This window comes from Canis lupus, chromosome 3 (genome assembly GCF_003254725.2).
Source record: "Canis lupus dingo isolate Sandy chromosome 3, ASM325472v2, whole genome shotgun sequence".
Classification (NCBI taxonomy): Eukaryota; Metazoa; Chordata; class Mammalia; order Carnivora; family Canidae; genus Canis; species Canis lupus.
Window position 1 is genome coordinate 73,400,227 of NC_064245.1, and position 27,739 is coordinate 73,427,965.

The 27,739-nt window shown below is 36.2% G+C and overlaps 1 protein-coding gene and 1 long non-coding RNA gene across 8 annotated transcripts in view; one reads left to right on the top strand and one right to left on the bottom strand.

Annotated features, from left to right (window-relative positions):
- Nucleotides 1-27,739, top strand: part of LOC112654174 (uncharacterized) — a 72,628-nt gene that overhangs the window by 17,116 nt on the left and 27,773 nt on the right. The gene's annotated exons all lie outside the window — the stretch shown is intronic.
- Nucleotides 1-27,739, bottom strand: part of KLHL5 (kelch like family member 5) — an 88,398-nt gene that overhangs the window by 14,160 nt on the left and 46,499 nt on the right. For 6 of the 7 annotated variants that reach the window (XM_025438654.3, XM_035714507.2, XM_025438653.3 and 3 more), the window contains 3 exons: nucleotides 23,011-23,197; nucleotides 9,286-9,510; nucleotides 4,603-4,765 (listed from right to left, as the gene is read on the bottom strand). In XM_025438654.3, coding sequence (XP_025294439.1) covers nucleotides 4,603-4,765; nucleotides 9,286-9,510; nucleotides 23,011-23,197 — 575 coding nt within the window. The remainder of the gene's footprint in view (nucleotides 1-4,602; nucleotides 4,766-9,285; nucleotides 9,511-23,010; nucleotides 23,198-27,739) is intronic. The other variant, XM_025438652.3, reaches the window with a different exon arrangement.

Here is a 27,739-nt window from a genome sequence, read left to right on the forward strand (position 1 = left end):
TCACAGTGAACACATGAGTCTTGACTGTGTAAAGTGGTGTATAACAGGGGTTAAGGGGTGGAGCCACAGTCTCAGGATTTGAATTTTGGTTCTCACACTTACTAATCCTGACTGTGGACAAGTTATTTAATCTCCGCCCGCTTGAATTTTATCATCCAAAACATCTCTAAGCTCTGCTTCATAGGATTATTGATGACCAAATTTAAAATAGTCTGAACAGTGCCTTCTACATGGTAAACATGGTGTTAAATGTTTAAGAGAAAAAAATGAATTCTGTCTCTGTATTCTTTTAGAAAATGGCATTTTTAGATCTTAAAGTTGTACAAACAACATGCATATTGAGCTAATGTTAAGGGGTAAAATGTATCAATAACATTTTCTAAAGAAATACTATCTCAAGCAATGGTTTTCAAATTTCTTTTTTTTCTTAAGAATTTATTTATTTGACAGAGAAAGAGCACAAGCAGCGGGAGTGGTAGGCAGAGAGAGGGGAGGAAGCAGGCTCTCCATTGAGCAGGGAGCCTGACAGATGTGGGGCTTGATCCCAGGACCTTGGAATCATGACTTGAGATGATGGCAGATGCTTAACCCACTGAGCCATCCAGGCATCCCTCAAATTGTTTTCTAATAATAGGATTCTGTGGATTATTTGAGGAGGTCCCAAAAATGGTGTATTTGAAATTCAAGTTGGGGGGGGGGTTAGAGAGAGAAAGTGCATGTTACGCTCACACGTAAGTGAGGGGGGAGTGGCAGAGGGAGATGGGAGAAAGAGAATCTCAAGCAGGCTCCACACTCAACCCAGGGTCCATTATGGGGCTCGATCCCATGCCCCTGAGATCACAACGTGAGTGGAAATCAAGAGTCCAATGTCTAAATGACTAAGCTACCCAGGTTCCTCTGAAATTCAAGTTTTAATAAGTTTCAAAATAATTTTCACCTAGCTCAATTAAATGCCATGCAAAATTCAGAACTCATCTTTTTTCTCCATGACAGTATCTATTACAGTAAAAAGAAAAATATTACGTCAAATTGGAGATTGCATCAAATTGTATTGTATGATGTGCTTTAAAATAAGATTTAGTCTTGCCTGACTTAAAATTATGATCAAGGATGCAGGCGTTGGTGATATTGAGATTTAACTTAGAAAAAAATTTCTACTACTTTCAAACTACCTCAACAATTTAACTGAAAAGTTTCCCAAGATTCCAATTAAATTGCTCTAGTAGTTAAAGCAACTGTTCTCATTTCCAGCTACTTAGCTGTGAATCAGGATTTTCTTTAAACTGAACAAGAAAAACAAGACATAGAAATAATATAGATGTTCTTTAAAACAGATGTGGTCTTCTACATTGATTTTTATAATAAATCCATGCTACAAACTTGAACTTACAATGAATTTAAGATAGGTTCAGAATAAACTTGAATTTCCATTTGCATTAAGTATTGAGGTTTTTGCAAGGTTTCATTTGAAAGAAAGATTCTACTGCCAAAAATGTTTGCCAACAAGTGGCTTAAAAGTAGCCTGAGCAACTGGAATTCTAAATATAAATAAAGCTTTTTTTTAGAAAGAAAATTTTAACTCTTTGAAATTTTCAAGATACAAGATGTAACTCATAAAACATTCAAACAGTTCCTCCCTAAAGAAACAATTATATTTTGCATCAGGAAGTATTATAAAATAAGTTAAAATAACAAAAACAGTAGTTAATCTAGGCTTTATCATTCTGTAGATTAAAAGATTGAGGCACAGGGAAATGATTTGTTCTAAATCATAAAGGAGTAGTAAAGAGGCATAATTTTTTTTTTCAATCAGCTGCATATTTTTATAGAAAACAACATGATCTCTGTTTTTCCAGATTCTGGATATGTACCTAAAAATGGAAACCAACAAAATATTTTAAAATATTGCTGCTTTGTTTTAAACCAACTTTAGAAAAATGCTAGTTGATAGACTAACACATCCTCTTCTTGCGGGCGATTAAAATACCATTGCATCTAAGTGGTACCATAACATTTTTTTTTTATTTTTATTTATTTATGATAGTCACAGAGAGAGAGAGAGAGAGAGGCAGAGACATAGGCAGAGGGAGAAGCAGGCTCCATGCACCGGGAGCCCGACGTGGGATTCGATCCCGGGTCTCCAGGATCGCGCCCCAGGCCAAAGGCAGGCGCCAAACCGCTGCGCCACCCAGGGATCCCCCCCATAACATTCTTCAATAAGATTACACACTTCAGGTTATGTTCCAGGTACCATGCTAGGTATAAGGAACAAAATGTCAGACCAGATTATTCAAGACTGTAATCTACTATAGGAGATGGAGGAGTAAATAACAATAACAATAGAGTGCTTCATGCTCTAATACAATCATACACAAATTATGCACAGTAAAGATGCTGAGAATGGAATGGACAGTTAGAAGGTGGGGGGGGGGCGAGGGAGGGAGGGAAAGGTGGCTAGGAGATGGGAATGGAAATGGGAAAGTTTTCCAGAGATGACTTTTGAGTAAGTTTCAGGGATGCTGAATTTGCCAGGTTCAAAACTGGGGAGACAATACTCTAAGACAGATGGAATGGGTTAAAAGATAATGGTAGTGTGAAACAAAATGTATTTTTCACAAATAGGTTAGTTCTGCTGGAGTGTAATATGCAAGGGTAGAGAGGAATGGACAGAAGTGGACAGAAGCAAGACCATAAAGGAGCCTTGGTCACATAAGCTACTGAAACCTTTTAAGCAGGAAAATGACGTGGTCCTATTTGTATTTTAGGTAGAGTATTAGGTTAAGTCTTTAAAGTACGAAAGTGAGAGAGTTAAGATTTGGGGCAAAGTGACCAAAGGACACCATCCCCTCACTCTAGGAGTTTTAACTGAAGGGTCAAGACTGAAATGACACTGCTAGTTTTCTCTCTTTTTTCAGATTAATGAGCTTCTTTGGTGGCTGACTGCTACCAAAGAATGAGGAAAGATACCTAGTGATAAATTCTGAAGTTCTTTCTTTAGCTAAAACAAAGGAAGGGAGGGGTGTGGAGATCAGATTTATTTTATTTTATTTTAAGATTTTATTTATTTATTCACGAGAAACACATACAGAGAGAGGCAGAGGGAAAAGCAGGCTCCATGCAGGGAGTCTGATGCGGAACTTGATCCCAGGTATCCAGGATCAGGCCCTGGGCTGAAAGCGGCGCTAAGCTGCTGAGCCATGCAGGCTGCCCAATCAGGTCCATTTTAAAAAGTGGGTTTCTATTTCTCTAGCTCATCTCTTGTGATAGTGCTAAAAATGAATATAAATAAAATCTAAAAAGTGGAACATAATAGATCCCCAGGAACCAAAGCCTTTGGTCATAAAATATAAAAATTCTGCTAATATTTTCTCATTTTTCTTTTACCAATCAATAACACAATTCTATATCTAGTTTTAAGTCCCTTTCTGGAAATGAAAATAAAGCATTTTAAGTGAGGAAGGGTATGCAACAAACAGCTTTTATATAATAACCCTGTAGGGTTTCATTTAATGGAAGAAGGGCCTTTCATATGTAGTTAGTCCCTGACTTACCAAGAGCTGTATTGGTAATGGCTCTGTCCACATCTGTTAACTCTAGTTAGAGGAGCCAAGAGCCAAGAGAGCACCTTTCTAAATCTATTTCAGTTTTCAGATGTTTACCAAGATAAGAAAGGAGAAGTAAAGATAAGTCAGTAGAAGAGAGGGAAGGAATTATTTAGGAGAACACTGAGAGGGTCAATACTACATTTAAAACACTTTACGCGGGGATCCCTCAGTGGCTCAGCGGTTTGGCACCTGCCTTTGGCCTAGGGCGTGGTCCTGGAGTCCCGGGATGGAGTCCCACATCGGGCTCCCTGCATGGAGCCTGCTTCTTCCTGCTTCTCTACCTGTTTCTCTGCCTCTCTCTGTCTCTCATGAATAAACAAAATCTTAAAAAAAAAAATTATATGCCTTTTTCCTTAAAATTTTTTAAATTTAAATTCAATTAATTAACACAGAATGTATTATTGGTTTTATTGGTATTATTATATATTATATGTTATATTATATAAAATATGTTATATGTTATATAATATATAGTAAGTATATATTATAAAATAATATAATGTATTATCGGTATTATTGGTTTCAGAGGTAGAGATCAGTGATCCATCACTTGTAGATAACACCCCATGCTCATCACATCATGTGCCCTCCTTACTGCCCATCACCCACTTAACCCCATCCCCTCCAGCAACCCTCAGTTTGTTTTCTACAGTTAAGAGTCTCTTATGGTTTGTCTCCCTCTCTGATTTCATTTTAAAACACTATATACTTTCAAAGCTATATAAACTACTGGATTTGTACTAAGTTGAATATGTATATAAAACTTCTTCACTCAAAATAACTTGAAATTTATAATATCTGCACATTAGAATAAAAACCTAACATGACTGAGTTATTTAAATTTAGTACTATGATAAAAAGAGACTATTTTAAAAGTTTGCATCACTCCAAGTTTTTTTTGTGATTTATTTATGTACTTTTTAATGTATATTTTTAAGTTAGAGCTCAATAAATTTGGTTTACTGTGTTTTAAATGGAATTTTAAATATTTCCTTACTTTCCACTTAGAACTGCTACACCTACTGTGCTTCTGGGGGTAGACATAGTGGCAACAAAATTCCACTGGCGAGCCTGAGGGTCCCATCTTTCCACTGTATTCAGGTAGCTCCAGCCATCGTGTCCACCTACTGCATACATGGGACCTTCCAATACAGCCACACCTACAAGGTGACAGGAAAGAAGCAAGGCCTTGAGATTTGCTGCCAAGTCTTAAAAATCACATTTTAATTGAAATATACAGTTTACCACTTAGTGTTTTCATCTGAGATTTATGGTTCCAAGTCTTATGGTCAAGTCTTTAATCCATCTTGAGTTTATATTTGTGTTTGCTGTAAGATAATGGTCCACTTTCATTCTTTTGCACTTGACTATCTAGTTTTCCCAGTACCATTTATTGAAGACTGTCCTTTCCCCATTGCTTATTCTTGGCTCCTTTGTTCTAAGCTAGTTGCCCACATAGGCATGGGGGTTATTTCTGGACTCTATTCTGTTCCATTGATCTATGTGTCTGGTTTTAAGCCAACTATCATAATGTCTTAATTCCTACAGCTTTGTAGTATAGTTTGAAATCAGGGAGTTTGGTGCCTCCAACTTTGTCCTTCTTTCTCAAGTTTACTTTGCTATTGTTTTTTTCTTTTTTTTTTTTGTGGCTTTGTACAAATTTTAGGATTATTTGTTCTATGTCTTTGAAAAATGTCATTGGAATTTTGATAGGGATTGCACTGAATTGGTAAATTGCTTTGGGTAGCACAATGAACCTTAAACATGCTAATTTAATTAAGGAAACATTTACGGTAAAGATAACTGGGTTTCCAGGGGATCTCTGGGTGGCTCAGTAGTTTAGCGCCTGCCTTTGGCCCAGGGCCTGATCCTGGAGTCCCGGGATCGAGTCCCACATCAGGCTCCCTGCATGGAGCCTGCTTCTCCCTCTGCCTGTGTCTCTGCCTCTCTTTCTCTCTCTCATGAATAAATAAATAAAATCTTAAAAAAAAAAAAAAAGGTAACTGGTTCCCTTACAGCTCTTCCTGGTTGGTAGGTGGATAGGTGAGAGGGGGAAGCAGCACTACAGCTCTGCTCTATAAGTTTTAGAGGCAGGATCTTGAGGTCCAACAGTGGAAAGTTACTTAAAACTACACAAGATGCACACACTGCCATATTTAAAAGATTTTTCAATAATTCAGATTTAAGATATATTTGAAAAATCACTTTTATTCCTTTCCCCCTATTTATTCAAATTCGTGAGATTTTATAGTAGTTAAATTTGATACCACAATCTATTGGTATGATTCATCACCAGGGAATCAAGCCAGATTCATTTGTTCCCTTATTCAACTAATATCTGTTTAGTTTTTATTAAGCACTTAATAGAAGATAACAGAAAGGGCCCTTCCAATCATAACTATTCTAGTTAGTAAACAAGCAAAGTATATTTCAGGTATTCATCAAGGCCAACAAGAAAAATGGAATGGAGGAAAAGGGTAGAGAGGGTTAGGGGACACCTCTTGGGTAAAGAGACATTGGAACAGAAACATGAATAAAGTTAAGAAATCAGACACAGAGATATCAGAGAAGAGGTGAGGTAAAGGGAACAGTATATACAGACTACACACACACACACGCAATCCAAGTGTGTGTGTGTGTATATATATATATATATATATATACATATATATATATATATACCCAATTATATGTGTATATGTATGTGTCTATAATTAATTAAAGAGCTGGAAGAAAAATTAATGAGTCCATCTAGTTCAACTCCTCAAACAATATTTTTGAAAATAAATTTTAGCAGAACTACTTCAAGATGAAATCTTTAATTCTCACATGTAAAAGAGATAAAAGGAGTGTTTCCTATATAAAAGTTTCTAAGTTCAAATTATAACACTGATTTATTATAAGGTAAATTAGTAAAAACGAAAATGACAGAAAGAGGGCAGCCCCGGTGGCTCAGCGGTTTAGCGCCACTTTCAGTCCAGGATGTGATCCTGGAGACCTGGGATCGAGTCCCATGTCAGGCTCCCTGCATGGAGCCTGCTTCTCCCTCTGCCTCTCTCTCTCTCTCTCTGTGTCTCTCATGAATAAATAAATAAAATCTTAAAAAAAAAAAAAAGAATGACAGAAAGATTTGGGAAAAAGCTTAAAGAAGACATTTGAACTATATGATTATACTCCTTCGAACTTGCTTCAATAAAACAGTTTGTATGGTACTTAGAATTAATGATAATACTCTATGCACAATCTAATCTGCACAAAACGTAGCTGGATCATGGGCATTCTCATTCTCTGTACTAGAAGAATTTGCCTTAAGTTAAAATTAAATTTCTTTTCTCCATAGTGGGGGAAGTATGCAGGTGCAAACTTGCACCTTGGAATTTTATGGATTTTATGGTCAACTCAAGTTTCATTCATGCTGCTTTTAAGATACATTCCCATTTTGTGCCTATGTAAGAAGTTGATTTTATGAACTCAAGATTAATATTTTATCAGTTAATTTTACGCTCTCCTCTCAGTACTTTACCCCAATCCTCTGGTTTTACTTCATTAGCGAACTTGAAACTTGATCACCTTGAACTGAAAACTAATTGCAAATAGTAGAATTACTTGTTTCTTTGATTTTTTTGCTATACCCATGATCAGACCAATTGTAATGCCTAGATAATTTTCATTACTGGCTATTGGCTTTTTTCTGGCAGCCTCTAGTCTGGTGCTCGACATTAATAAATTGAATGTAGTACAAAGCTACGCTATCTAAACTGAGCTAGAACTTCATTGCTACCTCATCCATCTTTTAACTCATCTTTTTGATGATTTATCAAAATTTTTATTGTAACTAATTTAAACCTTTTTCAGACTGTGATACACTGCAATATGACCATAAATTCTTCCTATCACTGAATGCATACCTATTTTCATGGTGACTCTACAGCTCCTCCCACCAAGAAGAGTAGTGTCCATTAATAGATGAATGGATAAGAAAGATGTTGTATCTTTCTCACACACACACACACACAGAGGAATATCACACTGGAATATTATAAAATGATGAGATCATGCCATTTAAGACAACATGAATGGACCTAGGGGGTATTATGCTACGTGAAACAAGTCAGACTGAGAAAGACAAATACCATATGATTCTACTCATAAATGGAATCTAAGAAATGAATAAACAAAGGACAGAATCAGAACTATGAATATAGAAACAAACTGATGATTGAAGGAGGGGAGGGAGATGGAAGGCTGGGCAAAACAGGTGGAGAGGGAGACATAGGCTTCCAGTTACAGAATGAGTAGGTCACAGAATTAAGAGAGCAAAAGGAATACAGTCAATGATAATGATACAGGGATGTGTAATGGGACAGATGGTAGCTATACCTGTGGTGAACACAGAATAACGTATAAACTTATCAAATCACTTAGTTGTATACCTGAAACCAATGTAACATTGTGTATCAACTAGACTCAAATAAATATGATTATAAATAAAAATAAAAATATATATACATATACTATTATATATATAGTATATACTAATATATATATAGTCTTTTTCTCTAGTCTTGAATCTGGGCTTGCCCATGTGACTTGTTTTGGCCAGGGCAACATTAGCAAACATGATGCAAGCAGAAGTTTGAAAAGTTTGTGCACTGTGGCTTGCCTTATGCTGCTTTTGAAACCTTGTGACTGCTACCATGTGAAGAAGCCAGGTTAACCTGCTGAATGATTAGAGGCATGTGGCCCAGGTGTCTCGGTTGCCCAGGCCAACAACCTGCCTACCACTACACATGTGAATGAGGCCATTCTAGATCACCTAACTGACCTACCAGTCCACCGGAGATCCATGAGAAAACCCAGCAGAAATACTCCAAGGTAGCCTAAACCAGAAAAATGGCTCAGCTGACCCATAGATCCATGAGCTAAATATATCATTGTTGTTTTAAACCTCTATTTTGCTATGTAATGCAGGAAAAGTTGGGTGATACAGATACATGTCAAGCCCCATCAAATTTTATTCCCACCTGTTTCACTCTCATCAAACAGTTCTATTTCACCTATTCTTTCTCCTATCAAAAAAAAAAATAGATCATGTGCTACAAGATCCTAAATTATCTTCTGTCATCTCAGAGTGAGCCATCAGTTCCTTTAGAGTAAAGACAGTGTCTTCGTCATCTTTGTATACCTACTGAGCAAAGAGCATGGCACATAGTACATGTTAATCAATGTCAGTTCAGTGAAATGCTGAATGAAAGAACAAAAAGTCTTTATCATATTCTCTGTGCCACCTTATGATTTCTCTGGGTTTTTACTCATTTCTGCTGAAAAACCAAGGATATAGATGGGAACAATAATGCTAAAGATTTTAAATCACCATTTCACTCAGTTTAGATTAATACTGATTGTCAAAACAAAGCACATATTTAAAAAGGTGGCCTATCACTCCATCATGCTACAATCAAATCCTTAAATATCCATGTTTTTACTTGTGCTGGTTGCTGTTATATTTTTGTATATTCTTGTCTTCTCTGATGCTGTTTCTTAGTTCAGGAGCACATAAAGGAATGCTTGGTGACTAACTGTTGCTCACAATGGTCTACTTCTGCCTGGTATGGAATGGAAAAATGTAATGGATGCCTAATATATGATATCATGAATGAACCTGCATAATTATACTCACCAAGGCCATGCCTATGGGTGGACATAGGAGGCATCACACTCCAGGTTTTTGTTTTGGGGTTGTAGCATTCTACAGTGTTCAAAGTCTTCAGTCCATCTCTTCCTCCAACCACATACAGTTTGTCATCTAACACTGCAACACCAAACTGTAGCCTCCTCCCATTCATATTTGCTACAGGAGTCCACATATTTGTACGAAGATCATACTTTTCAATGCTTGTTGCTCCTTTAACAGTAATATATGGAAATTATGGAAATAAAAATCTCACCATGTTTGAGTATTTTATGAATTCATACATATAAAACAAATCATGATTTTCTAGCATTGACAATAATAATTTTATTGTATTTCAATGAGCTTCTGCATGGTCAGGATTCTGCTTATATCTCTGACCCCATCTCCTCCTATTCTCTAGGCCATACACAAGGCTCTGTATTAAAAGGTCAAGTGAGAAAGGATTATTTGTAACGGCTAGAAGTTGGGGGAAAAGGAAGGTAGATTAGTGTCATGGAAGCCAACGTAAAAAAAAAATTGTAGCAGATCGTTTTGAAGGAAGATGGAGGCAGAGTAAGAGGACCCTAGGCTCCCCAACTCCCATGAATACAACTAGATAAACAGCAAATCCTAAATAGGAAAGAATCTGAAGACTGACAGAACAAATTCCACAACTAAAGGTAGGGAAGAGGCCACAATGAAGATGGCAGGACGTGTGGAGGCACGGCTTGGGAGAGAAATGGATTGTGGCTAATGCAGTGAGGAGGGAGCCATGGTCTCAGATAAGGGTAGGAGGCAAACTAGCACACAGGGGGTACATGGGAAAATAAATCCCCTTGGCAATTGGTTTGGCAAGTGAGAGGGCCTGAATTTCACGAGTTCTTGCAACCAGTGGGGCTTAAAGTCTGGAGTTTTAACAGTTAGCATGCTTGGCTCTGGGAGAGGTTGGAGGACACTGGGGCTGCCCCTGAAGAAGAGGCAAGGGAAACAGAATGCAGACGTACAACATGGAAACAGCGATCTGAAGAGCACCTGGGGCACACAGTGAGCATGTCCCAGGGAGGCAGCATTCATGGAGGCCTCTCCAGGAACAAAGGAATTGGTAGATGCCATGTCCTTCCTCTTGCTCCTCAGCAGAAGCATGGGGCTACCTACAGGAACCAGTGCAGTGCCAACACTTACCACCTACCTTATTTACACCAAGTTCTGTTCCCCCAAACTCCAGCAGAACTGCCCTTCCCAGTCACACTTGCCTCAGTCCCAGCACAGCAGGCCCCTTCCTCAGAAGACTAGCCCAAAACCCTGCCAACCAAGGAGTTTTGTGAGGCCTCAGTTCCAGTGGTGGTGGTGATAGGTCTCATTTCACAAGCAGACCAGAGCATGCCTAGTTCAAATGCACAACACTCAGGCCAGGCACCAAATGCTGCCTGTAACAAGCAAAGACAGCCTCTGCAGACAACTGGTCTGAAGGATAAAGTGACCAGGCCACAATAGCAGAGTACACACAGCACACTGGAGACATTCCCAGAAGCACAAGGCCCTGGAAACTATTCTGCCGGGCACTATAAGATCTCTTATTCAGGAGATGCAGCTGACTTTTCTAACATAGAGAAATAGGCACGGAGACTTAGACAAAATAAGAAGACAGGAATTGGATCCAAATGAAAGAATAGGACAAGATCACAGCTGGAGATCTAAGCAAAACAGATTTAAGTAACATGCCTGATGGAGAATTTAAAGCAATGATCATAAGGATACTCACTGGTCTTGAGAAAGTAGTGGAGGACATCAGTGAGACTGAGAATAAACTTAGAGAATTCAGTGACTCCATCAAACATAATTAAGATTCATATTATAGGAGTCCCAGAAGAAGAAGGGACAGAAAAAAGGGCAGAGACTTATTTAAAGAAATAATAGCTGAAAACTTCCCTAACTTGGGGAAGGAAACACATATCCAGATCCAGGAGGCACAGGATCCCCCAACAAAGTCAGTAAAAGCAGACCTACACCAAGGCTCTGTAACCCACACCAAAATATCTTGTAATTAAAATGGTAAAATATAATGATAAAAAATATTCAAGGCAGCAAGACAAAAGAACATAATTACATACAAAGAAACCCTATAATGCCAGCAGCAGATTTTTCAACAGAAACTGTCTATGCCAGAAACTTACCAGGCCAGAAAAGAATGGCATAATATATTCAAAGTACCAAGTGGGGAATATTTGCAACTAAGAATACTCTATCCAACAAGGCTATCATACAGAATAGAAGGAGAGATAAAGAGTTTCTCAGACAAACAAAAAATAAAGAAGTTCATGACCACTAAACCAGCCCTGTGAGAGATATAAAAGGGACTTTTTGATGGAAAGGAATGACAAAACAAAAAACAAACAACAACAACAACAAAACAGTATGAAGGTAGGACACACAAAAGCAGTAAAAAGAATATTTCTTTTAAAAGTTGGTTAAGAAACTCACAAATAAAAGGTTGTAAAATAGGATACCATATATCCAAAATGTAGGGAGGACAGAAGAATGAATGGGTTCAAACCTAAATGACCATCAACTTAATATAGACTGCTATATACAAACCTAATGGTAACCACAAATCAAAAAACATTAATAAATATGCAAAGAATAAAGAGAAAGAAATCCAAATATATCAAAATATATCACTAAAGAAAACAAGCAAACCATGAAAGAAAGACAAAGAATCAGAGAAAATCTCCAGAACAACCATAAAGCAAGTAATAAAATGGCAATAAATACGTATCAATAATTACTTTGAATGTAAATGGACAAATCAAAAGATAATCAAAAGATATAGTATGACAGAACGAATAAAAAAACAACAACCCATCTGTCTGCTGCCTAGAAGAAACTCATTTTTGACCTAAAGACATTTGCAGGTTGAAAGTGAGGGGGTAGAGAAACATTTATCCTGCAAATGGATGTCAAATAAAGCTGGCGTAGCAATACTTATATCAGAAAAAAACACACTTTAAAACAAAGATTGTAACAAGAGACAAAGAAGGACACTACTTAATAATAAAAAAGACAATCAAACAAGAAAATATAACAATGTAAATATTTATGCATGCAACACAGGAGAACCCAAATACATAAAACAATTAACAAACATAAAGGACCCAATTGATAACAATACAATAATAGCAGGGGGACTTTAACACCCCACTTATATCAATGGATAGATAATCTAAACATAAAATGAACAAGGAAACAATGGATTTAGATGACACAGTGGACCAGATGGATTTAGCAGTTATACACAGAACATTTCACCCTAAAACAATATAATATACATTCTTTTCAAGTACACATGGAACATTCTCCAGAACAGATCACATATGAGGCCACAAAACAAGTCTCAAAAAATTTAAAAAGACTGAAGTCATACCATAAATCTTTTCTGACTACAATATTTTGAAACTAGAAGTCAACCACAAGAAAATCTGGAAAGACCACAAATATATGAAGGTTAAATAACATGTTAACTAAACAATGAATGGGTCAACCAGGAAATAAAAGAAGAAATTTAAAAATACATGGAAACAAATGAAAATGAAAATATAATGTTTTAAAACCTTTGGGATATAGCAAAAGTGGTTCTAAGAGGGTAGTGTATAGTAATATAGGCCTATAAGAAAAATCTCAAATAAACACCTAGCTTTTTTTTTTTTTAAATTTTTTATTTATTTATGATAGTCACAGAGAGAGAAAGAGAGAGAGGCAGAGACACAGGCAGAGGGAGAAGCAGGCTCCACGCACCACGAGCCTGATGTGGGATTCGATCCCGGGTCTCCAGGATTGCGCCCTGGGCCAACGGCAGGCGCCAAACCGCTGCGCCACCCAGGGATCCCAACACCTAGCTTTACACCTAAAGAATAAACAAAACCTAAAATCAGCAGAAGGAAGGAAATAAGAGAGATCAGAGCAGAAAGAAATGATATAGAAAATAAAAAAAAACAGATCAATGAAACCAGGAGATGGTTCTTTGAAAAAAATAAATCAATAAAATTGATAAATCTCTAGCCAGACTTATCAAGAAGAAAAGAGAAAGGATCCAAATAAATAAAATCACAAATGAGAATGTAGAAATAACAACCAATACCATAAAAATACAAGCAATTATAAGAGAATATTATGAAAAACTATATGCCCACAAATTGGACAACCTAGAAGAAATGGATAAATTCCTAGAAACATAAAACCTACCAAAAGTGAAACAGGAAGAAGTAGGAAATTTGAACAGACTAATAATCAGCAAAAAACTGAATCAGCAATCAAAAAACTCCTAGCAAACTAAAGTCCAGGACCAGATGGCTTCATGAGAAAAATCTACCAAACATTTAAAGAAGAGTTAATACCAATTTTTCTCAAACTATTCAAAAAAAGAGAAAAAGAAGGACAATTTCCAAATTCATTCTATGAGGCCAGTATTCCCCTGATACCAAAACCAGATAAAGCCACCATACACAAAAAAGAGTGACAGGACGATATCCCTGATGAACACAGATACAAAAATTCTCAACAAAATACTAGTAAATTGAATACAACAAATACATTTAAAAAATCAATCACCACGATCAAGTGGGATCTATTCCTGGGTTGCAAGGATGGTTCAATATTCACAAATCAACCAACATCACATCAATAAGAGAAAGGATACAAACCATATGATCATTTCTTTTCTTTCTTTCTTTTTTTTTTAGAGAGAGAGAGCAAGAGCATGAGCATGTGAGTGAGTTAGAGGAGGGGGTGCATAGGGAAAATGAGCACGAGAATCTCAAGCAGCCTCCATGCCCAGGGTGGAGGCTGATGTAGAGCTCAATCTCATGACCCTGAGACCATGACCTGAGCTAAAATCAAGAAGAGTCAGACACATTTAACTGACTGAGCCACCCAGGTGCCCCATTATCATTTCAATAGATGTAGAAAAAGCTTTATCAAGAAAAAAGGATTTTCTGGATAAAAATCCTCAACAAAGTAGCTTTAGAGGGAAGGTACCTCAACATAATAAAGGCCATGGCTAACATCATCCTCAATAGAGGAAAACTTAGGGAACAAGACAAGGATGAATACTCTAACCACTTTTATTCAACATAATACTAGAAGTCCTAGCTACAGCAGTCAGACAACAAAAAGAAAAAGGCATCCAAATTGGTAAAGAAGAAGCAAAAGTTCCACTATTTGCAGATGACATGATAATATATATAGAAAATCCAAAAGATAGAAAATCCAAAAGACTCCACCAAAAAACTGTTAGAAGTGATAAACGAATTCAGTAACAGGGTAAAAAATCAATTCTACAGAAATCTATTGCATTTTTATATGCCAATAATGAAGCAGAGAAAGAGAAATTAAGAAAACAATCCTATATACAATAACACCAAAAATAATAAGATATCTAGGAATAATCCTAACCAAAGAGATGAAAGACTTGTACTCTGAAAACTATAAAACATTTCTTTCTAATGAAAGAAATTGAAAATGACACAAAGAAATGGAAATACATTCCATGCTTATGGACTGGAAGACCAAATGTTGTAAAATGTCCACACTACCCAAAGCAGCTACTTTATAGCCTGCTATAAAGCAAGCTACCCTATCTATCTATCTATCTATCTATCTATCTATCTATCTATCTATCCATCCATCCATCCATCTGTTTTTTTAAGTGGGCTCCATACCCAGCATGGAGCCCAACATGGGGCTTGAACTCACAACCCTGAGATCAAGGGCTCAGAGCAGAAGTTGGATACTTAACTGACTGAGCCACTGAGGTGCCTCTATCTATCTATCTATCTATCTATCTATCTATCTATCTATCTATCTATCATCTATCTATCTTTAAATAATCTCTATGCCCAATGCCCAATGTGGGGCTTGAACTCACAATCCCAGATCAAGAGTCACATGCTCTACTGTCTGAGCCAGCCAGACACCCCTGCAATCTATTCATTTAATGAAATTCCTCTCAAAATGCCAACAGCATTTTTCACAGAACTAGAACAACCCACCCTAAAATGTGTATGGAACCAGAAAAGACCCCAAATAGCCAAAGAAACCTTGAAAAAGAAGAGCAAAACTGGAGGCATCACAATTCCAGACCTCAAGTTATATTACAAAACTGTAGTGATCAAAATAGCATGTTACCGGCACAAAAATAACACATGTACATCAGCAGAATGGAATAAAAAATCCAGGAAAAAAACCCCACAGTTACATGGTCAATTAATCTTTGACAAAACAGGCAAGAATATCCAATGGGAAATATGCAGACTCTTCAACAAATTGTATTAGGAAAACCCGACAGCAACATGCAAAAGAATGAAACTGGACCACTTTCTTACGCTATATACAAAAACAAATTCAAAATGGATGAAAGCCCTAAATGTGAGACCTGAAACCATAAAAATCCTAGAAGAGAGCACAGGCAGTAATTTCTTTGACATTGGTTACAGCAACTTTTTTCTAGATAGATTCCCTGAGGCAAGGGAAAAAGCAAAAATAAACTATTGAGCCTATACCAAAATGAAGTTTCTGCACAGCAAAGGAAACAATCAACAAAACTAAAAGGCAACCTATGGAATGGGAGAAGATATTTGTAAATGACATATCTGATAAGGGGGGAGTATCCAAAATATATAAAAAAACTTATATAACTCAACATCCAGAAAACAAATAATCCAATTAAAAAATGGGTAGAAGACGTGAACAGATGTTTATTCAAAGAAGACAAACAGATGGCCAATGACACATGAAAAGATGCTCATCATCACTCACCATCAGGGAAATGCAAATCAAAACTACAATGAGATATCACTGCCCACCTGTCAGAATGGCTAAACTAAACAACACAAGAAACAACAGGTGTTGGTGAAGATGTGGAGAAAGAAGGACCCTCTTGCACGGTTGGTGGGAATGCAAACTGGTGTGGCCACCGTGGAAAGCAGTATGAAGGTTCCTCAAAAGGTTAAAAACAGAACTACTTTACAATCTAACAATTGCAGTATGGGGTATTTACCCAAAGAATACAAAAGCACTAATTCAGAGGTGCCTGGGTGGCTCAGTCAATTAAGCAATCGACTCTTGATCTCAGCTCAGGTCTCAATCTCAGGGTCATGTGTTCAAGCCCCACATTGGGCTCCATGCTAGGCATAGAGCCTACTTTAAAAAAATTAATTCAAAGGGATACATGTACCCCTATATTTATAACAGCATTATTTATGATAGCCAAGATATGGAAGAAGCCAGAATATCCACAAATTGATGAATGGATAAAGAAGCTGTGGTATATACGTACAATGAAATATTACTCAGCCATAAAAAATAATGAAATTTTGCCATTTGCAATGGCATGGATGGAGCCAGAGAGTATAATGGTAATGCTAAATGAAATAAGTCAGAGAAAGACAAATACCATGTGATTTCACTCATATCGGAATTTAATGAAAACAAAACAAACGAACATGGGGGAAAAGAAAAGAGGTAAACCAAGAAGCAGACTCTTAACTATAGAGAACAAAATGATGTTACCAGAGGAGAGGTGGGGGGATGGGTGAAATAGGTGATGGGGATTAAGGAATGCAATCATGATGAGTACCAGGTGATTAAAATAAAAACTTAAAAAAATTTTTTGTAGCAAGTAAAAACTACTAACAGTATTAAATGCTACCTAGGGGAGCAAGTAAGATTAAGACTACAAAGTATTATTGGATTTAGCTTCATGGAAGTCATTGACAACTTTATGGAGAGTCCCTTGTCTGACTGGCTAAGACATGATAGGGAGGTGAGAGGATGATAGATAATGAGCATAGATGATTCTATGAGAAGTTCAGCTATAAAAGGGAGGAGAGAGATGGGAGTTACTAGGTAGATTGAGAGAGGTTTTGTTTTGTTTTGAAAACTTGATAAATTTGAGTTTGCTTGAATGCTAATGGGAAGGATCTAGTTGGGAGGAAAGAAGCTGAAAATACAGATGGAAGGCATCCACTTAAGAAGAAGGTTCCTGAAAAAAAAAAAAAAAAGAAAGAAAGAAAAAAGAAAAAAAAAAAGAAGGTTCCTGGGCAGCTCGGGTGGCTCAGCGGTTTAGCGCTGCCTTCAGCCCAGGGTGTGATCCTGGAGACCCGGGATTGAGTCCCACGTCACTGAGTTCCACTTCGGGCTCCCTGCATGGAGCCTGCTTCTCCCTCTGCCTGTGTCTCTGCCTCTCTCTCTCTGTGTCTCTCATAAATAATTTTTTTTTTTTTTTTAAAAAGAAGAAGGTTCCTGAGGAGGCAGGAAAGGGCAGTGTCAGAACACAGGTGTGGGGCTGGCTTTCCTAGGAGGAGGGAGGGGATACACATTCTGTTGCAACATGGAAGGACAAGAGTGTAAGTGCAAATCATGAACTTTGGAAACTAAGAATGTGGGAAGTCCAGGAGTAACTGTCTGTTCCTATCTACATTTTTTTAAGAATTAAAGTATTCCAGTCCATTAAGTGTTATCTGACTTTTGATTTCAGCTCAGGTCATTATCTCATGGTTGTGGGATCGATCCCCGCATCAGGCTCTGCACTCAGCATGGAGTCTGCTTCAGACTATCTCTCCCTCTCCCTCCCACTCACTCATTCACTCTCTCTCTCTCTTTTTCTCTCTCTGAAAATAATAAAGAAAATCTTAAGAAAAAAAGAATTAGAAGATTCCAATAACTCTTTTGTTTTCTTTATGAGGTGAGAAAGTTAAAAGCCTCACCCCTCTAAAATAATCCAACCTCCATTTATGAAGAGTTCAATTAGATTCTATTTTACTTCTCTCTTTCTAAGTGTCTAATACAACATGCAATCAGAGCTATTTTTAGAGAATTAGAATCAGGACAAATATTTATTCCAAAGTATTTGTTATAATTGGTTCATCAGAGCACCAATACTATTGATAGTCATATATATATAGATAGATATAGATACACATACACATACACAGAATATTCTATTTTCTGATGTTATGGTTTTTATTTTTTGATATACCCTACAAAATTCATAAGCTACTTGAAATATGTTCCAAATCTTTTTCCATCTCTGTATTCTTTTTGTTTTTTTTGTTTTTTTTTTAAGATTTTAAGTAATCTCTACACCACCCAGCATGAGCTTGAACTCACAGCCCTGAGATCAAGAGCCACACATTCCACAGACCAAGCCAGCCAGGTGCCCCTATTTGTTTTCACAGCAACAAACAGAGTTCCTTGTATATAGTAGCTGTTCAAAAATAATTTTTTTTTAAATAATTTTTGAGCTTGAATAATCTTTATAATTTTTAGCTATAATGAGATTTTATTCATACACTCAGATTATTTTATGTAATAGGATAGTTTATACATCACTCTAAATTTGATGTTTAAAATTATCTTCATTCTGTCATACAAAAAATCCAGTTCACTAAGCAGCATCATGGTTCTACGAATTGGTAACTAAAATTTCCTTTGCTAACACCAAACAGATTCTTTTTTTTTTTTGACATTCATCTTCCAAATTTTATTCATAACTGTTGAATATGTGTGTAAGAATGCAAATACATCATTACTAGAAAGATAATTTAAATAGCTAAATAGACATGGTATAAATAACTGCAACACAATGATACTACTGAATAAGTCAAAGCATGATCTTTTATGACATTTTTGCAAAAAAAAAGGGATATTTTTTATGGGGTACTTTATATAATATTTATTTTTTAAAAAGATTTATTTATTTTAGGTGGGGGGTGCAGAGGGAGAGAGAAAATCTCAAGAAGACTTCCAGCTGAGCCCCACTTGGGGCTTAATCTCACCACCTGAGATCATGACCTGAGCTGAAATCAAGAGTCGGATACTTAACTGACTGAGGCACCCAGGTACCCCTATAATATTTCATTTAAAAAGAGGTAATATTGTTATCAGGGCTGTTGAACAGTGTTCTCCCCCCAAATCCATGTTTATCCAGAACCTCAGAATATAAACTATTTTGAAAATGTGGCTTTTTTTTTTTTTTGATATAATTAGTTAAGATGGCAACATGTCATGGAAAAGTATGTTTGTGTGAGCAAACATAATTCTTAAAAAAAATAAAACCCAAATATCTTCAAGTAACAAATTCCTAATAATTACAAAATTCTATATAAAAGGTTAAAACTTCCTTATACTAAAAGATTAACCTTTAAAAAAGTAAGCAGAAAAAAAAATTAAAAAGTAAGCAGAAATATATTCTAACTTTTTCTTAATGGCTATTTAGAAACATTTCCAGCTTATTTGTTGGGCCCTGTACTAAGGTATATGAAAGGACCAAGAACCCAATGATCCAGACTGGATGCAAATTGCTCTTCATTATAAAGACTTTGGGTATAAAATAAGTTATGGCCAGGGAAGATAGCTTGCATCGGATAGAAGGTGAGAACAACTGGCATCTAGGAAAGACTCAGAAATAAAGCTGGTCAAGTAATAATGGCCAGATTACAGAAAATCTTGGAAACTAGAAAGAGGATTTTACATCTTATGTGGTAAGAAATGAAGATCACTGTAGCGTTGAGCAGAGAAATGTTATGTAAACAGAAGAATTAATGAAGCAGAGGGTGTAGTCTCCAGAGTCCTTGCCTTATTTGAATCCTGATTCCATCACTCGTTAGCTGTGTACTCCTGGGAAAGACAGTTAACTTTTCTAGGGACAGGTATCCTAGGGCAATAACAACATTCAGCTCTTAGAATTATTATGAATATGAGATTAAAAATGATAGGTGAGGCACTTAGCATAATTCCGGGCACATAGTAACAACACAATGAATGAATGCTATTCACACTAAATGAACATGATTAAAAGATGTAGGCTGATAGGAGGCTACCAGGAACTGGAAAGTAGCAATGGAAATTTAGAAGGATAAGACCCATTTGAAAGAAGACTTGGTGATTGTCAGAAGATAAGATCTGGAAGGAAGAGAGGGAGGGAGGGAGGGAGGGAAGTGTATTATTTACTTTGGTACTTAGTAGCTGAGCTCCCCTGCTTATGCATGGGAACTTTTCCACTGTACAAAAGAGGTTTGATGAGAGGCAGGAACTGAATCTCCCATAAACCTGGAAAGACAGATATTTATTCTCACCGTCCTTAGAAGTTTAGGGTTCAGGACTATCCTAAAGCTAGTAACCTACCTTACTTGAACCTAGGATTTAAAATCCAAGGCAGGCATGATAAGTAAGGTACAGTGGATATAGTTCTTCACCATTTTGAACAGCCTTCTTTATCTGCTTAAATGAGCCAGGGATGATGTCCATTGATGCCATTGAAAAACAATGAATTGTAGTTCCAAGTCCTCAAGTCTGGGACACATGGTCAGAGAAGACTTGAATACACATAGTTTGAGATGAAAGCTGAGCAGTGAACAAGTATTTTATGCAAGTTGAAAATATGAGAATAAAAGCAACACAAGAGTACAAGCAATAGAGAAATAACAAAGCCTTGAAAAAGAGAGGAAAAGATAGAAAGGAAGGAGTGCTAGTAAGGACTACAAGGCTGAACACCAGTTCCAGGCATACAGTAAACAATAAGTATTTGCAAGTTGATTACCTGGACTGCGGCACTCTCTAAAAATTTCAAATATTTATACAATAACTCTCACCAGTTTTCTAACTTTACATATTTCTGTACCATTCAGTGATCAAGCCTTATTTAGACCTTAAGCATCTACAAATATAAAGCACCATATTATATGAGATAATATCTACATCCATATCTTTGTTACCATAAAGCTAAAAGTTAAATTACAGTAAAACTCTTCCAATTAGAGCTCCTATTTTTATATTCATTAAAGATGTCACATGGAAATCTTTAGATGTGAATAATGCATCGAGGGCTTCAGTCATACAAATAATTCAAGAAATGGGGAAGGACAACCTTCATTTATATGGCAAATATTTATTGATGCTGCCTATGTGCAAGGAACTGTTCTAGGTGCTGTGGGATATATTGTTGAGAAAAACAAAACAAAACAAGTTTCTTGCTTCCCAGAGCTTACTTGGGGGGAAGAAGTAGACAGATCAGGTGTTATGAAGAAATATAAGCAGAAGAATGAGATAGAAGGAGGTAGGCAAAAGATTAGAAAGTGATGGACAGGTGATGATTGGCCATGAAAGTCTTTTTTTTTTTTTTTGTAAATTGATGTTTGGAGATGAGTGAATAATTTCTGCTAGGCATTCCAGGAGAGGGAACAGCTAATGGAGTAGCCCAGATGTGGGAGAATGTTTGACTTGTTCCATGAAGGAAGCGGAAGCCAGCAGGGCTAGAACTGGAAGAGTGAGGGGAGAAGTAGAATGAAGTGAGTTCAGAGATGTATTCCCAAGTCAGAGAGGTGCTGTCAGGGGATTGCAGGCTATCAGTGCTAGGAATTCAGAGGAAAGGAAGATCAATGTACTGAGAGATAATACACAGAAAGCTTCTAGCACACCACCTGGCAGAGGAGGCACTATACATGATGTTTGTTACTATTATTGTTGCTGTAACAACTGTTGCAAAAACAGTACAAAGAATTCCCAAATACCTTAACCCCAGATTTCCCAAATGTTGTTTTACATTTGCTTTTGCTGTATACGCATGTGTATAATTTTTTTTTTCCTGAACTGTTTTAAGATCAAGTTGTAGAGATGATGCCCTTGTACTCTAAATATTTCAGTGTATCTTTCTCAAAGCAAGAAACCCTGTTACGGAACAATACAATCATCGAAATCTGGAACTTAACATTTACACAACGCTGTTATCTGACCAACAGACTTTATTTGGATGTTATCACCTGCTCCAGTTATGTCCTTTAGAGCAAAAGAAATTCAAGGTGATGCAGTATAATAGCTGTCATATCTCTTCAGTCTCCTGAAATGTGGCACGAATTCCTGAGTCTTTTCTGTATTTTGCGACATTAACATTTTGGAAAACTACAGACACAGAAGTCATTTTGGAGAACGTCTCTCAACTTGGATTTGTTTGTTTTTTCCTCACGATTAAATTTGAGTTGTTCACTTCTGGCGAGGATACCACAGATGTACAGCTGAGTTGTCCTTTGTATACTCCTAAGAGGCACATGCTGCTGATTAGTCTCATTACTGGCCATAGGATAATAGCTCATTCGGTTGATGTGCTGTCTGCCCCGTTTCTCCACTGTAAAGATACTAGTTTACCCTTTGTCACTAATAAGCAAGTGGTTGGAAGATACATTGAGTTGAAGCTAATTATCTGTTCTCAAACTTTCACCTACTGGTGGTAGCATCTATTGATAATTTTTGACTGAATTAGTTATCATGATAAATTATAATTTTTTTAGTCCTTTCTTTCTGTAATTATTAGTTGGCCTTCTAATAATAATTCTAAAGCTGTCCCTCCCCTCGTCTTTATTTGTACCAGTGTGGACTCATGAATACATACTGATTTAATAAATGATAATCTTTTATCATCATTATCTATTTTGGTGTTGAAATTATCCCAGATTTGGACAGTGGTGGTCCCTACAAACTGTCTCTTCTGTCCCTTGTACTGTCTTCAGTAGTTGTTGAGCACTTCTTTATTTTCTGGGACTATAAGATGTTCTGGGTTTACCTTGTATTTTTCCAGTCCTGGAACCAGCTGTTTCTCTAAAGAGCTCTTTGGTCATGTGTTGTTACTAACTAAAACTTCTTTTTTTTCCCCCTTGTTCCCCCAAATAAAAGATTATTTAATACCTTTTGTTGAATCCATTCCTCCAACTGCAAATAATGTTCCAACTGTTGACTTTCTAGGTTTTGTCCGAGGGCTTTGTAACATGGGTCGTCTCTCTGGTAATAAATGGTACTTCATTGCTTCCATAATAAGTTTCTGACATTCTATATCATCCCGAAAAAGTGCATTATTTTCCATGTCTGCCAGGAACTAGAAAAGAGTGGTGAGGATGTATACTAAATGAGCAAGAAAATAGTAATTAAAAGAACATATAGTTCACAAATGGAAATGATCTCACTAGGAAAAAAAAATCCAAGCCTGGACACTTTTTTTTTTTTAAGATTTTATTTATTTATTCATGAGACACACACACACAGAGGTAGAGACACAGACAGAGGGAGAAGCAGGCTCGATGCAGGGAGCCCAATGCAAGACTTGATCCCTGGACTCGGAATCACACCCTGAGCGAAAGGCAGATGCTCAACCGCTGAGCCACCCAGGTCTCCCCTGGACACCTATTTTTAACTAATATATTCAATATTTACAAGATCGGCATTTTAAGTTTCATTGAAAAATATAAATTGAAGAAGATAGGTGGTATGCTCTGAAACCTGAATAGTGCTTTTCTCTGGATAGTGGAGAAATTGGTGCTTTTTAATAATCTTTTTTACTGCTTTTCTAAAAAAATCACTTTATTTTTAAAATTAGAAATAATTTTAACTGAAGAAGAGTAATTATAAATAGAAATTGACTAATTAGACTGCATTTACCTGACCTCTCTAAACAGTGCTCAAAGAACAGCAGGGGTGCCTGGGTAACTCAATGGGTCAGCATCCAACTCTTGATTTTGGCCCAGGTCATGATCTCAGGGTCCTGAGATCTAACCCTTAGAAGGGCTCTGTGCTAGGCAGGGAGTCTGCTTGAGATTCTCTCTCTTCCTCTCCCTGTGCCCCTCCCCCTTCTAAAAAAAAAACAACAGCAAAAACACCTTACAGTTTCTTAAGGGCAAAGAACTCTAAATGGTGATTACCCTAAAAAAATTTAAATCCCTTCTGCTTCATTGAATCCAAGTTTTAAACTTTATGTAATTTTATACAAATGTATAGAAATGATTTCATCCTGACTTTTAAAAAATGCATTTCTTTTCCTTTTGTGTTTATTTCTCCAACTACCTCCCACCCCTCTTTTTGCTGTATTTCTTTTATTTACTATTGATTCATGTGAAATTAATTTTTAAATAGAGTATGAGCTGAAGAATATTTTAATTTCCTTCAAGGTAGATGGCCAGTTCTGTACCACCACCATTTATTAAATAATCTTCATTTTCAAGTGAATTGAACTTTGTTTATATATTATATTCTTATAAATATATCTCAGGATATATGAGACCTGTTTTCCGATTCTTTATTCTTTTCCATTGATCTATTTGTCTATTCCTACTCTAATATCAAATTTTTTAGTGTCTTTATAGCACACTCTGGTTTTCTGATATAAATCTATCCTTACTGTTCATTTTCATAGTTTTCTTGGCTATTTTTGAGTTTTTAACTTTCCATATAAGCTAAAGATAAATTTATCTAATTCCCCTTCACCATCTTGACCCTGTTGGAATTCTAATATGAACTGCATTAAATTATTTATTAATTGTGGAAGAATTTACATTTTTATGATATTGTCTTTCCATTCAGGAAGCCTTTCCATTTGCTGTATACCTTTCTTCATATAGGTCTTATGCCTTTCTTGTATTAAATATACATATTTAATATACATATTACAGATTTTATTATTTTTATTGCTATTGGGAATGGATTCTTAAATTTACATTCTGCAAATATTTTGCTGGAGAGAAAAACCTTTTGATTATTTTATCCTTATATTATAATCTATTATTTTACCACATTCCCTTATAAAACTGTAGTTATTAGGCATACAATCATAATCACCACCCTACAGGGATAGTTGACATCTCTTTCTAATGTGTATGCCAATTACTTCATTTGTATTTTATTATTACAATTGCTAAAACATAAAGCAATGTTAAATAATTAGTGATACAGAGTACCCCTTTTCTGGTTTGAATTGATATGGTTTTAGTGTTTGACTATTTAGGATGAAAGTTGCTATAGCATTTAGTAATCCATCTTTATTCTATTTAGGCTATTTTCTTCTCTTTCTATTTTACTTCAGAGTTTTAAAACTGAGAATGGTTCCCACATTTTTCCCAAATGCCTTTTACAAATGATATGATCATATGGCTTTTTCTCCTTTAACTTATTGATATAATTTTCTTGACAGATTTACTTATAATCACGGAAAAAGGAAAAAGGCTTGCCTGGTCATAGTGTATCATTCTTTTGATACACTGCAGGACAGTATTTGATAATATAAGACACATTTTACATATCACATGATTCACTATTTCAAGTATATAATTCAGTGGTTTTTTAGCAAATCTGCCAAGTTGTACAACCATGACCATAAACAGTTTTGGAACATTTTCATCACCCCAGTTAGAGCTCACATGCTGTTTAAACTGTTTCCCATCTCCTGTCTCATGGGCTTATGTGTCTCTATAGATTTGCCTTTTTGGGGGGATGTTTTATATAAAGCCATACAATATGCTGACTTGCTTTTTAAAATTATGTTTTTAAGGTTTACCCATGTGTAGCATGTATCAGTACTTCATTTCTTTCATAAAAATTTTTTTTTATTGTAGTTGGTACACAGTGTACAACATTGTTTCAGGTGTACAACATAGTGATTCAACAACTCTATACATTATGCCCACCACAAGTGTATGCTTACCCACCATTGGTCACTGTTCAACACTGTTACAATACCACTGGCTATATTCCCTATGCTGTCTTTTTTACCCATGACTTATTTATTCCATATGCAGAACCCTATATCTCCCACTCCCCTTTACCCATTTTGTTCATCCCCCAACCTCTACTGCTCTGGCAACCATCAGTTTGTACTTATGGCTCTGATTCTTTTTGTTTTTAGATTCCACATAGAAGTTAAATCAATGGTATTTGTCTTTCTCTGTCTGACTTCTTTCACTCAGTGTAACACCTTCTAGGCCTATCTATATTGTCACAGATGGCAAGATCTCATCCATTTTTATGGCTGAATAATATTCTGGTGTGTGTGTGTGTGTGTGTGTGTGTGTGTGTATACCACATATTCTTTATCCACTCATCTATTGATGGAATCATGGGTTGCTTCCATATCTTAGCTATTTTAAGTAATGCTGCAATAAACACAGGATTGTGTATAATTTTTTGAATGAGTGTTGTTTTCTTTGGATAAATACTCAGTAGTGGAATTACTGGATCATATGGTATTTCTATTTTTAATGTTCTGAAGAACCTCCATACTGTCTTCCACAGTGGTGAGGCCAATTTAAATTTCCACCAACAGTGCATGAGTGTTCCTTAGTACTTCTTTTTATTGCTAAATGATATTCCATTTACGGATATACCACATTTTGTCTATCTGTTCACAGTTGATGGACACAGATTATTTCCAGTTTTTGGCTGTTATGAATAAAACTGCTACGAGCATTTGCATGCAAGTCTTTATGTAGATAAATGTTTTCATTTCTCTTGGGTAGATAACTAGAAATAGAATTGCTGGGTTATATGGTAAATACATGTTAACTTTTTAAGAAACTGCCAAACAATTTTCCAAGTAGCTACATCATTTTATGTTCCCACCAGCAATATATGAGGGTTCCTGTTCCTCCACATTTCTACTAACAGTTGTTACTATCTCCTTTTATTTTAGCCATTTGAGTGGGTGGGGAATGCAGTTTTACTTTGCAAATGCAAATGAGTAATAATGTTGAGAATATGTTCATATCTTGATAATGGAAGAGTCTCTAACAAAAGTCACTGTAAAAAAAAGTTCATGGTTTTTGGAAACTGAGAACAGCATGCTAACAGTAAAAAAGCCAAATTAAGACATAAGTCTCAGGACCTGTGCCAGAGTATATATTATGATATTAATTATTCCATATTTTTTCTACACACACAAAATATAGTTATATTTGCTATAGAAACCGTTGCTGAATATGCACTGAGTTGGCTCATTTTGACTGATCTTAATGTTTATATTACTTTTGCTATATGTAATTAGTCCTTTCTAAATAAAAATAAATGTGAAAAAATTATAGAAAGTAAAGTCTTGGGAGACTTAATAGTTACTGCAATTTGAAGTAAAAAAAATATATACATATTTTAAAATTTTTATTTATTTATGATAGTCACACACAGAGAGAGAGAGAGAGAGAGAGAGAGAGAGAGAGGCAGAGACATAGGCAGAGAGAGAAGCAGGCTCCATGCACCGGGAGCGCGACGTGGGACTCGATCCCAGATCTCCAGGATCGCGCCCTGGGCCAAAGGCAGGCGCTAAACTGCTGCGCCACCCAGGGATCCCTAAAATATATTTTTAATCATGCTAACAGTCTCTATACTTAATGAATAATGGGATTAATCATATTTAAGTAGGAGATGAGAGTAACAGAAGGGAATGTAAAACCATTAACCCACATATCAGATTAATCAAATGGAAGGTACCAGAAATCATTTGGAAAATCATTCAGAAGGCACTGAAAGAGAAAAAATACAGACTTGTATTCTCTGCATTTTAGGTGAACACTATGTGTCTTATCCACTATTAGAGAATGACAAATAACTTAAATGAAAATATGTAGAAAAAAGAAACATTTTCAATGTGTAAATTTTTATC